The sequence below is a fragment of the Mustela nivalis genome (genome assembly GCF_964662115.1).
Source record: "Mustela nivalis genome assembly, chromosome: 2".
NCBI classification, from domain to species: Eukaryota; Metazoa; Chordata; class Mammalia; order Carnivora; family Mustelidae; genus Mustela; species Mustela nivalis.
This window is the reverse complement of record NC_139021.1, coordinates 58246494-58261819: the sequence shown is the minus strand read 5'-3', so window position 1 is coordinate 58261819 and position 15326 is coordinate 58246494. Positions and strand designations below refer to the sequence as shown.

At 40.4% G+C, this 15326-nt stretch overlaps 1 protein-coding gene and 1 long non-coding RNA gene across 4 annotated transcripts in view; one reads left to right on the top strand and one right to left on the bottom strand.

Moving 5' to 3' along the window:
• The window catches only part of UBE2W (ubiquitin conjugating enzyme E2 W), a 78379-nt gene extending 65764 nt beyond the window's left edge, over nt 1–12615 (bottom strand). For both annotated transcript variants that reach the window (XM_082719885.1, XM_082719886.1), the window contains exon 1: nt 12497–12615. In XM_082719885.1, coding sequence (XP_082576011.1) covers nt 12497–12598 — 102 coding nt within the window. In that variant the 5' untranslated portion in view covers nt 12599–12615. The remainder of the gene's footprint in view (nt 1–12496) is intronic.
• Nucleotides 12616–12720: 105 nt separating this feature from the next.
• The window catches only part of LOC309859254, a 32563-nt gene continuing 29957 nt past the window's right edge, over nt 12721–15326 (top strand). For both annotated transcript variants that reach the window (XR_014308642.1, XR_014308643.1), the window contains exons 1-2: nt 12721–12810; nt 14217–14366. This is a non-coding gene — a long non-coding RNA (uncharacterized lncRNA). The remainder of the gene's footprint in view (nt 12811–14216; nt 14367–15326) is intronic.

The window sequence follows — 15326 nt, the reverse complement described above, 5'->3', positions numbered from 1 at the left end:
GGGAGTCTGCTTCCTCCTCTTTCTCTCTCTGCCTGCCTCTCTGCCTACTTGTGATCTCTCTCTGTCAAATAAATAAATAAAAATCTTAAAAAAAAAAAATAAAAAAATAAAAGCTCCCCACGTGAAAATTGGATAGCTATATGTAGAAGAATGAAACTCAACTATTCTCCTACACCGTACACAAAGATAAACTTGAAATGGATAAAAGACCTCAACGTTGAGACAGGAATCCATCAGAATCCTAGGAGAACATAAGCAGTAACCTTTTCAATATCAGCCACAGCACCTTCTTTCAAGATATGTCTCCAAAGGCAAAGGAAACAAAAGCAAAAATGAACTTTTGGGACTTCATCAAGATCAAAAGCTTCTGCACAGCAAAGGAAACAGTCAACAAAACAAAGGGGCAACCCATGGAAAGGGAGAAGATATTTGCAAATGACAGTACAGACAAAAGGTTGATATCCAGGATCTATAAAGAACTTCTCAAACTCAACACACACAACCGATAATCATGTCAAAAAATGGGCAGAAGACATGAACAGACACTTCTCCAATGAAGACATACAAATGGCTATCAGACACATGAAATAATGTTCATCACCACTAGCCATCAGGGAGATTCAAATCAAAACCACATTGAGATACCACCTTACACCAGTTAGAATGGCCAAAATTAGCAAGACAGGAAACAACATGTGTTGGAGAGGATGTGGATAAAGGGGAGCCCTCCTACACTGTTGGTGGGAATGCAAGCTGGTGCAGCCACTTTGGAGAACAGTGTGGAGATCCTTAAGAAATTAAAAATAGAGCTTCCCTATCACCCTGCAATTGCACTACTGGGTATTTACCCCAAAGATACAGATGTAGTGAAAAGAAGGGCCATCTGCACCCCAATGTTTATTGCAGCAGCAATGGCCACAGTCGCCAAACTGTGGAAAGAACCAAGATGCCCTTCAACGGACGAATGGATAAGGAAGATGTGGTCCATAGACACTATGGAGTATTATGCCTCCATTAGAAGGATGAATACCCAACTTTTGTAGCAACATGGATGGGACTGGAAGAGATTATGCTGAGTGAAATAAGTCAAGCAGAGAGTCAATTATCATATGGTTTCACTTATTTGTGGAGCATAACAAATAACATGGAGGACACAGGGAGATGGAGAGAAGAAGGGAGTTGAGGGAAACTGGAAGGGGAGATGAACCATGAGAGACTATGGACTCTGAAAAACAATCTGAGGGTTTTAAAGGGGCGGGGGATGGGAGGTTGGGGGAGCCAAGTGGTGGGTATTATGGAGGGCACGTATTGCATGGAGCACTGGGTGTGGTGCATAAACAATGAATTCTGTTATGCTGAAAAGAAATTTTTTTTAAAAAAGGGGAAAAAAGCGCTCCCCAGGTGATTTCAATACAATGCCAAAATGGGAAACCACTAATCAGAATTGTATGGGTAACAAAAAAAACTAGAAGAAACTGATCTATAGTATAAAATGGCGGCGGGGGGGGGGGTGACCTGGATGTAGCAAGGACATTACATTTTACCAGTTTCAATACATTTCAAATCAAAGGGAGACTGAAATTTACTTATTTGCGGGGGGGGGGGGGCAGGAGAGAGGCAAAAGGAGAAAGAGAATCCTAAGCAGGCTCTATGGGCAGTGCAGAGCCCCACGAAGGGCTGAGATCGTGACCCAAGCCAAAATCAAGAGTGGGAGGCTTAACCAACTGAGCCATCCAAGCACCCTGAACAGACTGAAATTTAAATAAAAATACAACCAATTCTCATTATTTACAGTAGTTATGTTACAGACTCTGAACAACTGTTCCTAAGGGAAATACAGAGTTAGGTTCCTGCATCCTTTGGCCGCATTCAACCAATTAATAACGTAGGTTTTCGTGTGTCTGTTTAAAGACTCCTTAATATATGTTGTTGATTCATTAACATCGAACCCAAGGCTAACAGCACATGCCTGAACAAAGGCTATCTAACACACATTTTCTACAAAACGTACATTACAGTCTTCTTGCAATTTGGAACTCTAGACAGCACTTCAATACTTTGCTTGGAGGCCATTTTAAACAGTGAAATCCCCAAAAGTGCTGAAATGCAAAAAACGTGGCACTAAAGAGACTGAGAAAAGGACACCTGTTTACAGCATGACAGCTGAAGCAAGACAGAATGTTACCTTGTTTGATCTACATCTAGCAACTCCCAATTTTTCAAAGCCCTGCACATGTGTGCAAATCATCACAAAAGCACCATGAGGATTGATTTTAGGCTTACAAATAAACTTTACTAGTAGGCAGACTCACAGATACAGAATCCATGAATACTGAAGTATCAAATCAAGGTAGAAGTATCAATCAAGGTAGCTTAAACTAATTGTTACAATGAATTCTATGAAGGTTTCCACGGGATGCCTGGGTGGCTCAGTTGGTTGGACGACTGCAACGACTGCCTTCAGCTCAGGTCATGATCCCGGAGTCCTGGGATCAAGTCCCGCATCGGGCTCCTGGCTCCTTGGGGAGTCTGCTTCTCCCTCTGACCTTCTCCTTGCTCATGCTCTCTCTCAAATAAATAAATAAAATCTTAAACAAACAAACAAAACAAAAAAACAAAAAAACCCCACAAGAACTAAAGAACCCCAACATGCTCATGTATATAATTTTCCCCACTAGAATCCCCCAACTGGATTTCCTAAAAATGTGAGTTTTTCTCATAACAAATCTACATTAAAAAAAAAACCCTATATATTCAATTTATTCAATGTATCTTCATGTAGTACAAAAGTAAACAAACTATATTTTACCAACTACATCTAATCACAAAATGCAGCAATGACTTAAACAAAAAGTATGACGGTTGAACAAGATGACCTCTAAAATGTCCTATGGCTCAAAACTTTTCAAGTCTAAAAACTGAAGTTGGTACGCCAATTTTAATTACTATAAAAGCTGATATATGAATAAGTATTCTCAGTAATTGTTTATCAGGACCACAATCACATTTCTTAGTAGTAGGGCTGCAATATAAACTCTCATCTGAAACACAGTTTAACAGCTCCACTCAACCTAGAAAATCACTTAAATCCAGCAGGATACTATCAAATCTGATGAGCTCTCAGCTTGGGCCTATGCAACTTCAAAAAAAAAAAAAAAAAGCTGCTCTATTAATGCTATAAAACTAAATATGCCTCACCACATACAAAAGTTAATCAAAATGAATCAAAAACCTAAATATAAGGGCTAAAACTTTAACAATCTCAAAAAAAAAAAAAAAAACCCACACAGCTGTAATAAAGTATAAATCTTTATTACCTTGGATTAGGTAATGATTACTTAGATATGACACCAAAAGCATAAATGACAGATTAAAAAAACAGATAAACTGGGGGCACCTGCGTGGCTCAGTGGGTTAAGCCTCTGCCTCCCGCTCAGGTCATGATCCCGGGGTCCTGGGACCGAGCCCCGCATCGGGCTCTCTGCTCAGCAGGGAGCCTGCTCCCCCGCATCTCTCTCTGCCTATAAATAATAACCTTTAATAATCAAATAAATAATCAAATAAATAAAATCTTAAAAAAAAGATAAATTGGACTTCATCAAAATTTTAAAAATTTTGTGCTTTCAAGGACACCATCAAGAAAGTGCCTGGGTGGCTCAGTTGGTTGGACGACTGCCTTCGGCTCAGGTCATGATCCTGGAGTCCCGGGATCGAGTCCCGCATCAGACTCCCAGCTCCATGGGGAGTCTGCTTCTCCCTCTGACCTTCTCCTTGCTCATGCTCTCTCTCACTGTCTCTCTCTCAAGTAAATAAATAAAATCTTTAAAAAAAATTTATAAAAAAAAAAAAAAAGAAAGTGCAAACACAACTAATAGTAGAAAATGTTTGCAAATCACTTATATGAGAAGGGGCCTGTATTCAAAATAAACAAAAAACTCGATTACAACTCAATAAAAAGTCAAGTTTAGTTTTTAAATGGGCAAAGGATTTGAATAGACATTTCTCCAAGAAATTTACCAATAAATGCAAAATGCTCAATATCCTTAGTTATTAGGGAAATACAAATCAAAACCACGAAGAGGTATCACTTTACATCCACTAACAGAGCTTTAATTAAAAAAAAAAAAAGGACAACAAATATTGGCCAAAATGTGTAGAAATTGGAACCTTTCCACACTGCTGGTGGGAATGTAAAATAGTACAGCTGTCCTGGAAATGTCTGGCAGTTTCTTAGAAAGTTAAACATAGAGTTACCAAATGACCCAGCAATTCCATTACTAGGCATACACTTAAGACAAATTAAAACATGTCCAAATAAAAACACGTACATGAGGGACGCCTGGGTGGCTCAGTTGGTTAAGCAGCTGCCTTTGGCTCAGGTCATGATCCCAGCGTCCTAGGATGGAGTCCCACCCACAGACTCCTTGCTGGGCAGGGAGCCTGCTTCTCCCTCTGCCTCTGCCTACCACTCTGTCTGCCTGTGCTTGCTCTCTCTCTCTAACAAATAAATAAATTTAAAACAAAAAACAAAAAACACATACATGAATGTTCATAGTGGCATTATCCAGAAAGTAGATGTGTAACAATACAAATTGCCAATTAATTGATGAATGGAAACAGGAAACCACCCAATGTCAATCAATTGATGAACAGATAAACTGTAGACAGACAACCATAAAATGAACTCCTAGCCATAAAAAATAAGTACTGATATAAGCTACAACACAGATGAAACTCAAAAACATTATGGTAAGAAGCCAGTTACAAAAGACCACATATTGTATGATTCCATTTATATGAAATACCTAGAATAGGCAAACCAATAGAGATAGCAAACAGATTAGTGATTTCTGTGGGGCATAGTTAAGGAATGGGGAGTGACTGCAAATAGGTAAAGGGTTTCCTTTGAGGTGATGAAAATGTTCTAGAATTAGATAGTGATTGTGGTTATAAATATATTAAAACCCACTGAACTGTACACTTTAATAAAAATGGTTAAGTTTCATGGTATATGAATTATATTTCGATTTAAAAAATAAAAAACAGAATTTGCCATTTAAAACTGATATAGGAGGTTCAAAATACTACTTCACTAATCCTCTTCAGTATTTGAGAATTAGTCAAGCATACATGCTAATTAGAAACCATACTTCCAATGTGCCTGGGTGGCTCAGTCAGTTAGGGGTCTGCCTTCGGCTCAGTTCATGATCCCATGGTCCTGGGATCCAGCCTCATATCAGGCTCCCTGCTCAGTGGGGAGTTTGCTTGTCCCCTCCTTCCTATCCCCCCTTTCATGCTTTCTCTCTTTCAAATAAAATCTTTTTTTTTTTTTTTAAGATTTTATTTATTTATTTGACAGACAGAGATCACAAGTAGGCAGAGAGAGAAGGGGAAGCAGGCTCCCCACTGAGCAGAGAGCCGGATGTGCGGCTTGATCCCAGGACCGAGATCATGACCTGAGCTGAAGGCAAAGGCTTAAGCCACTGAGCCACCAAGGCGCTCCCCAACAATTTTTTTTCTTAAAGTGAGTATCTGATAGGGGTAGTTCAAAATAAGAGGTCTAGAGCATTATAACAACTATAAAAATCCACATGTGCAATGATTTGCAATTTTACCCCATGATTATTATCCCTATTTTATATTGGGCAAAAAAAGTTACACAGCTAGAATTCAAACCATTTACCTGAATCCACAAGCTGTGCTCATTTATTCCTTCGACATTTACTGAGGGCCTGCTACATGCCAGGTACTGAGTTATGTTCAGGAGAAATAGCAAATAAATAAATAAATAAATAGCAAGTAAATAAATAAATAAATAAATGTGAGGGCTACGAAAAATTTAGCAGGGTAAGGGGAATTTTAAGTGGCAGGGATGGGAGAGCTATTTTACATTTGGTGGTCAAGGAAGGATTCTCTAAGTAACTGCATTTAAAGATAGATCTGAGAGAATAAAGGAAGTGAGCCACCCAGATAGGTGAAGACTCCAAGCTGAGGAAGTAAGAGTAAAGGCCCAAAGGTAGAAATAGCAAGGAGTATGGACAAGTTGGGGGGGGGGGGTGAATGAGATAGATAATGTAATAAAGCCTTCTATGCCTTAACAGGGACTCTGGATTATAGGTGACTCCTGAACATAGGTTTGAAATGCACAGGTCTACTTACATGTGAATTTTTTTTTATAAATACAGTACAGTACTAGAAATACATTTTCTCTTCCTTATGATTTTAACTTTTCCCTCTAGCTTACTTTATTATAAGAATACAGTATATAGGGGCGCCTGGGAGGCTCAGTGGGTTAAAGCCTCTGCCTTCGGCTCAGGTCATGATCCCAGGGTCCTGGGATGGAGCCCCGCATCAGGCTCTCTGCTCAGCGGGAAGCTTGCTTCCCTTCCTCTCTCTTTGCCTGCCTCTCTGCCTACTTGTGATCTCTGTCAAATAAATAAATAAAATCTTAAAAAAAAAAAAAAAGAATACAGTATACACTGCATATAACACTTAAGATATATATTAACCACGTTATCAATAAGGCTTTGAACTAACAGTAGGCAATTCGTGGTTAATTTTTTAAGATTTTACTTACTTATTTACTTATTTTACTTATTATTATTTATTATAAAACTTAATTTATTTGAGAGAGAATGGGTGTGTGTATGAGAGCACACAAAAGGGGGTATGGTCAGAGGGAGGCGAAGATTCTCTGCTGAGTGGGGAGCCCGATGCAGGATACCCCAGGATCATGACCTGAGCCAAAGGCAGATGCTTCACCGACTGAGCCACCCAGGCACCCAATGGTTAAGTTTTTGGAAGTCAAAAGCCATGCATGAATTCTGGACTGCAAAGGGGTCAGTACCACTAACCCTTCATTATTAAAGGTTCTGAGTAAAAGAGGGAAGCCACAGAAGGTTTGTAAGTAAAGTGACATTAGGCTTTTGTTTTGAAAGACTCTAAATAATATTTGGGCTGAGAAAAACACAGTGAGGGAATAAAAGGCAGAAGCAGGGAAACCAGTTATGGAACTGTTGATATATTCCAGATGAGGGATCATGATGATTTACATCACAGAGTAATTCAGAAGAAAGGATAAACAGTTGGATTCTGGATATATTTTGAAGATAGAGCTCGACAGAATTTGCTAATGTTTTCACTAGAGGATGGGATTAAACCAAGGTTTCTGGTTAAACAAATGGATGAAAAAAGTTGCCATGTACCAAAATGGGGAAAAATACAGAAAAAAAACAGATTTGAGAAAGTCAAAAAAATAATTTTATACATGTTTACCTCTCTATTAATTTTCTTTTGTCTTAACCACCAACTTGACACCCTGATTTTTGGGCAACATAGATATTAAGTAGTGAAACTGAACCTAAATCCAGGTCTTTTGATTCCAGAAGACCTAGTGAAGTTTTTACAAGACTAACTGAATGAGATTAGTTTTTCTCAGAATATAGTAACTCAAAGGCATATGCCTTTTGTTGGTGACCCAACACCTGCATTCACAAAAAAGGCTATCAAATGAAGAATTAAAAACACTCCACAAACACAAACAAGTATTTTGTAAATAAAATTCATGCAGAGAGCCGCAATACAAAGAAATAACATGTAACAAATATTCAATTCAAATAAACACTATGCAGAACTGTATTTTCAGAAAGATGCCAGATCACTTCTACTTTTAAAACTCTCCTTGATGGGGCACCTGGGTGGCTCAGTGGGTTAAGCCTCTGCCTTTGGCTCAGGTCATGATCCCGGGGTTCTGGGATCGAGCTCCCTGCTCACTGGGGAGCCTGCTTCCTCCTCTCTCTCTCTCTGTGATCTCTGTCAAATAAATATATTTTTTTTTAATCTTAAAAAAATAAAATAAAATAAAAACTCTCCTTGATAATAAAGACTATCTTTGAACAGTAAACCTCTGCCATAGTTTTATTCAGTGCATAAGTACATGCATAAAGACCCTTTTTAAAATGTATGCAAAAAATATGTTATAAAATATAAGGAATATTTTTCTCCCATCTTAGCTATAGAAACTACAAAATATTATCCCAGTAAACATTTACTTCTTGACTGAAAAGTAATTATCCCAATGATTTCTTTACAATGCCAAACTTGTTAACATATTAATTATATACAACTTCATAGCATCAACAAATTTCAAAGCTTGGTTTCTAATCGCAGCTTCAGCACTCAGTTGCTATTAATTTGGAGTAAGTCAATTTCCAAATAAGTGATCACTTACCTAAAGTCACTCTCTGTTTCTACTGAAATGAAATAGGATTATCTGACTTCCCATTTTACAAGGTTGGAGTAAGAATCCAAGGAGAAAAGAACAGAAAAGTACTTTGAAAACCATTAAGGTTATGGCAAACATATAAACCAAGAAAATAAGTCACATTTGGGGGAATATGTATATAAAAACATCACCTTTAAGTTATTCCTTTATAGGGACTCAATCTTACCATTATAGAATTGCTGAAAAGATTTCTCTAAGATAGAATTAAACTAATGCAGAACTTGCTAATTAGAAACATTTTTTGAAGTGTTAAACATTTACTGTAATCACCAGGTGACTTTAAGAGACAAAGAAAAGGTATTTTTCCTATTCTCCTGAGATATATGGCCCAGGGGAGTGGAAGAGACCTGAAAAGTTAAATGCCACACTTTGGGATAAAAATATCCCACACTTTGGGATAAAAATAGAAATTGTCTAATTAAGCAGTAATTGATTAACAGCTAAAAGAAAGTATCACAGTGACTGCTTTGAAAGTTAAGATGATTATCTTAGCTTTATTCCTTATTCACCTGTACTCCACCTATGTTTAGATTTCTCAAACAAAGTACCTTCCGTTCTATTCCCTACTGTTCCCCCTTTTCCCTGACTTGTCCCAACAGCTCCCTATACCAAGCCGAGTACCCAGTTAACCTTCTCAGATATATAATTCTAGGTATATACACTCCCCCAAGTTCCCAGTATTCAATAAGCCTCAGGATCTAAGATGAATCCATTATCTAAGTTTTGATTATGCTGTACCCCTTCACGGCCTCATCAAACAATAATCATATGCAGCCTGTCCAGGCAATGTGACTACTAAAAAAGTCAGAACCCATATTCTACCTCTCTCAATCACTACAGCCAGACACTTGAGTAAAGAGCAGTGCAGAGTTGTGAATAAAACAACATAACACTCTTTCAAAGTCGTATGAAAATAAGCACACATTCATAATCTATCTGTTACTAAATCTTAATCTCCTTCCATCCAGTCAAATCAACAGTTAAGAACCCCATTAGGCAAGAGAGGAAAAAGAAAGCAGAAAATCTACAGGAGTTATTTAACATTTCTAGAACTAACACAATTAAATGGAGATGTTTCTTTATACTAACTACTCATATTTTTAAGTATTGCCAGAAGCCTACAATTCTCTAAGAAAGCTTTCTTAAAACATAATCTAACCACAATCTTGTTAATTTGCAACTTCGTTCTAGTAAGGGGGGGGGGGAGACAGAATATCTCAAAGGCTCAAGTAAGTTTGAAAACCACAACCTTGAACTGTATATTGAAGAACAACTTTAGCAATATTACAGAGTAGAGCAACCCGAGCATTACAGACATGTCAGAATACTGATACTCATTCCCAGTGTTTCACTTCATCCACCTTAGTGTGTGATTCAAAAATTATTTTCTATGTGCACCACCTGAGATAAAGTTGGGAGGCACCTGATAGGGTGCATTAAGAGTTAAAACCTCAACTTCAAAATACTCTCCAATGAAAAAGCCAAAGTCCACCCTTACCCGATGTTGATTCTGAAGACTATTTATTTCCTTTCTACCAAGTAACCAAATTCTGTATTACATTTCCATAATTTGTAGGTTTTTAAAATAGTTCTTACAGCTTAAGTAATCTCAACAGCAATAATATCCTGGCATAAGCTAAAGAAATCTGAAAACTTTTTAGGTAAGGACATGGTCAGAGCAGCATTTGTGTATGGTATACTTTTTCCTAAGGACTGTAACTGAAATCCCCAAAATACCCATTTCCTAACTCCCTTCCACGCTTTCTCTTAATAGTATTATCACCTAATATAATACTTAAATATTTGCTTCTTATCTATCTCCCCTACCTACAGCAAGAAATCTTTGTTTTTGTTCACGGCCCTATCTCCAGCACCGTGACCCATATCAGACACAGTAGGCTTTTGAAATTTATGAGTGAATAAACAAATTTCGTAATTTGGTTGCAGTTTTATATGTAATTCAGTTGTTCTGAACAGTTCAATTTTACTATTAAGGGGCTCCCGGCTGGCTCAGTTGGTACAGCATGCAACGCTTGATCTTAGGATTTTGAGTTCGAGCCCCATGCTGGGTGTAAAGATTACTTTAAAAAATAGAAATCTTTAAAACAAAATTTCGCTATTAAGATGGTAAGGAAAAAATTTTGTTCAGCAAAGACAGAATAACCACAAAGAAAAGTAGTATTGTGTTTCAAAAAGCTTGATTTATCTAGATTAGTTTTCAAGAAACCAGAAAACCTGTATCAAATATTTCAAAAATACAAACAAAAGGAAAGATTCGGTTTGAATTAAAATAGTAAACATCAGTTTTCCATTCCTCTAATCAGAAGACACAAAGGAATAAAGGGTAGTAAGATAGTTGGTAATACTTGGGACACAGAAAAATGCAGTATTTCACTGGCATGTATTTTTCTTTCTATTGCTTAAGTCACATGTAAAATTCAAGATTATCAATAAGTTCTGTACTGACTCAGTTCTATACTCAGTTTTTCTCTTAAAAATGGAAATCTGCCCTTTTTCAGACTCTAAGTCTGAATCTAACCAGCTAATTAGTCATCCCAATAATTCTCTTGTCAAATATAATCACAAGCATTGTGGATTTTAACCATAATTTTTAGTCTTAGTTTTGATCTTAATAGAAATAATCTTATTTTATACGCCTTCTGTTCAACTAGTGTTGCACAGTTCCTTTTTTGGCCTCAAATGACGAAACTTCTCTAATGTCTCTGGGGAGACAAGTGTAAAGTATAATGTTTCCTCAAATTGTTCTTGTCCGCCCCCACCCCCGCACTGATCTGCGGAAAGTAGGAAAGTTAAGACATTTTTCTATTCTGCAGGAAAGTCCAGGGGAAGAAGAGAAGGTAAAGAGAATATCGCATGGAAAATAGGTTGAAAGGGGACAGACAACACAGAAGTAAACGTGAAGCAAATATGTGCGAAAAAGAGGAAGACGCAGAAAAGAGAAGAAAAACTGCTCTCGCCTAGAAATGGGGCGGGGGGTAGGGGGTAGGAAGGCTTGCTTATTCTTCCAGAAACAAAAGCACTAAATGCTAAGAAAAACGTAGTTGTCTTTAAGATGTTGTTAAAACTCTAAAAAGCACTCAGCTGCCACTCCAAACAGTTCTACCTTCTCTTCCTATATGTTCTCATTCGAGCTAGTCTTCATCTGTAAAATTAAATGCAGGCTACAGATAATGCAGAGACAATCTTTACAAAACTGCAGTTGTGGTTGCCATCTTTGCCTGGAAAAAAAAAAAAATTCGAACTCCTTGGATTTGGAAAAAAGGAGTGCATTAAGTTGGAAAGCCAGAAAACCATGAACTGCTAAGTCAGATAGATAGGACACGGGTTAATAAACGCCTCCTATCAAACTAAGATTCCACTAAAGATCTAGGGAAGAGGGGCGAAAGCCTTAGCGCGGACCATAAGGGTGGGGCACCGTAGGGAAAAAAAAATTTTTTTTTTGAGGGCGAGCTATCCCGGAGGTATAAAGGGGCTGGTGACTCAGATCTCAGGAAGATTGCATATTAGGCGGCAAATGATATTCATGGGCCAAGGGCAGCTTCGGGAAGAGCGACAAAGTGAGCCGCCGGACTAATATTCGTTGAGAATGCGAAGACCAAGAGAGAAAGGTACCCACGGGGCAAAGGATTAAGAGTCAAAGAGAGGAGAGCCGAGGGGCCGGGCAGTCAGGGAAGCTGGGCGTGGGAGGCCTGGGCCGAGGCCGCAAAGCGCTTCTGCAGCCAGCCGCCTTCTCTCGGAACGCCTTTTCAGCTCCCCCACACTCAGCCACTCTCAGGGCCGCCCTTGCCCCAGCGACCACGGCGAGAGCAGCTGTTTCCGCCCGGCCAAGGACCAGGGAGAAGGCATCCCTGAGGCGGGCGAGCAGGCCGACGTCTGAGCGAGCAAGAGGGGATTCCGAGACCACTGCCGCCGAGCCAACGCCAAACTTCTCCCTTTCCTCGTCTTAGCCTTCTTTATCACCCAACTTCCCAGCCGGCTGGTGTCCGCTTCGACCGACCGAGGACCCCCCTCCCCCGCCCTTCTCGCCACCTCTCACCCCTCCCCAACGTCCTGAAGCTGGGAAAGACCGGCCACCAGGGCCACTCCCGAGCCCGTCCGGGTACCCCAGAGTCCCAGACGCCGCCCCCGACAAAACGCTTGCGTCCTCTCGGCGGCTCCCTCGCCCGCCCAGATGCTGCAAACTCCTCTCACCTGCATTGACGCCATGATGGAACCATCCCCCCAAGGCCGGCGAGGCCAGAGACGCAGGGGGCGGAGTTGCCGTGCTCGCGTCACGCCGCGGGGGCCCAGCATCCTGGGCGCCGGGGGCGGGGCCTCCGGTGGGAAGGGGACGGCGGGAGGGGATTGGCTGGCGCGCTGAGCCTCCGGGGGGGAGGGGCAGGCGAGAGCGCGGTAAATGGCGTTGTTGGTACCTTCAGTCACATCCTGCTCTCCGGCGTCCGCGGCTGCCCCACCCGCTGCTACTGTCGCCCAAGAAACGCCGCTTCTGGTCTGACCTGGCCACGGTTGTTGTTTTTTTCTCTATATACCCTAAAATCTTGGTGATCTCCAGTCCCGTGGGTTTTTCTTTTTGTTTTGTTTTTTTAACCACAGGTGTATGGTTTGAAGTACCCCCCCCCCCCATCGATGTCACACCACCATGCCCACTTTCACATCCTTCGGGCGGGATGCCACTTTCCGTGGGGCTGCTTTCTAGTCTTGACGGTCTGAAAGGCTTCTCATATTCCTAATTTGGGGGAGAAAGACACAGATTTCTTTGTACCATGGGATGAGGATTGAGAGCAACACAACACGTTGATTATTTTAAAGGCAAGGGTACATTTGTAGAGCTGAAACTTGCCTGAAAGGGAAGAGAAATTTTTGAAGTTTTTCTATTGTTCGTGTACTGTTGTCTCCCCTCTGCTCCAACCCGTCAGTTTTAAACTTCACGTGTCAGTAATGGTTATGGTTGTTACGACATCCACATTTGTTTAGAGATTTGACCCTAGATGTGGTGTGTTTTTTTTTTTTTAAATGTACCAGTGCACTTTGAGGATACACTTACCCCTTATATCACATCTGGACTCCTCTTCAGCCTGTTTCACAGTGGGCAGTTTTGTGGTCGTTCGACCTAGGGATGTATTTGAATAGGGAAAGCTGAGCATTCAGTATTTATTCTGGGAATGCACCAGTTCTGCCAACATTTATCGGAAGCCACATTTTAAAAAGCTATCCAAAAACTGAAGATGTCATTGGTTAAGAGGAAAATGGAAGCCAAAGACTTGCACCTCCTGTTCTTCCTCTTTTAAAAATTTAAATGGCTGACATATTGAGTAGTAGGCTTTTACTTTAGTAGAACAAAAGCTTGAAATCTGTCATTTTATTAACTTGGAGCTCTTTTTAAGAAATTTCTGTAGGACTTAAATATAAGAACAATGTAGAATATCCTCCTTCCCACTCTAAAGATAGATCATTTGGGGGGCCCCTGGGTGGCTCAGTCGGTTAAGCACCTGACTTCACCTCTGATCATGATCCCAGGGGCGTGGGATTGAGCCCCCCACGTGGGGCTCCCTGCTTAGTGGAGAGTCTGCTTCTCCCTTTCTCTCTCCCTCTGCCTCTCCCCTGCTGGTGCTGGCTCTCTCTCAAATAATCTTAAAAAAAAAAATTAAAAAATCAGGGGGCACCTGGGTTAAGCCTCTGCCTTTGGCTCAGGTCATGATCTCAGGGTCCTGGGATGGAGCCCTCGCCATTGGGAATCTCTGCTCAGCGGGGAGCCTGCTTATCCCTCTCTGCCTGCCTCTGTGCCTACTTGTGATCTCTCTGTCAAATACACGTTATAATTTAAAATACACGTTATCCTATAGTGTAATATTAAACCAACTGTTTTTAATTGATGGAGAGGAAGTTACACTGGTTTGCTCTTTCCTCTTAGAATACCATCATAGTGCCAGAAATGGGCTGGTTTTCCCTTTGTTGTGCAAAAGAATGGTGTCCTTGAGGAATGTTTGGAGGCTCTTAGCAACCAGGAATCATCTGGAAGCGTATCTGGTGTCAGCTCAGTTGTGTTGTTAACATTTCAACTGTGAGTAAAACCCATATATCTCAATGAAAGAGGAAAGTTTTTCCATATATATTTTCTTCCGGAGATCTGTATCCCCATGATCTCTGAAAATTTCTCCAGAAGATCAAGTTTTACCATCTAAAGTTCATTTTATTTAAAAGCTGATTCTTCCTAAGGTGTAAGTGACATCAGATGACTCCACAAGCAAAGCATTGTGACATCGTCAGAACCAACAACCTGCCATGACATATGAATAAGAAAAGGGAATCAACAGAATTCTTTTTTTTTTTTTTAAAGATTTTATGTATTTATTTGACAGAGAGAAATCACAAGTAGACGGAGAGGCAGGCAGAGAGAGAGAGAGAGAAGCAGGCTCCCCGCTGAGGAGAGAGCCCGATGCGGGACTTCATCCCAGGACCCTGAGCCAAAGGCAGCGGCTTAACCCACTGAGCCACCCAGGTGCCCAGTCAACAGAATTCTTAACACTCCTCAGTAAAATCAACATCTGGTCCCTGGGGCTTTATGTTAAAAAGGTCCTTTTAAAAAGGACCTTCAGGGGAGGGAAAAGTCTGTACTAGTCATACCTTTCCTGGTAAATGTTAAGTGATATATGCTTACTATCTTCTTCATGTTTTTATTAATATATAATGGAGAGATCCTGATGTACTCAGGAGCTAAAACAGTGACTTTCAGATGGGGTGGAACATATAGTATCTCCAGCGAGCATAATATTTTTCTATCTAAAACATTTGACTTGGGGCGCCTGGGTGGCTCAGTGGGTTAAGCCGCTGCCTTTGGCTCAGGTCATGATCTCGGGGTCCTGGGATCGAGTCCCGCGTCAGGCTCTCTGCTCAGCAGGGAGTCTGCTTCTCTCTCTCTCTCTCTCTGCCTGCCTCTCTGTCTACTTGTGATCTCTCTGTCAAATAAATTAATTAATTAAAAAAAATAAAAATAAAACATTTGACTTATGCAGTGTTTGAA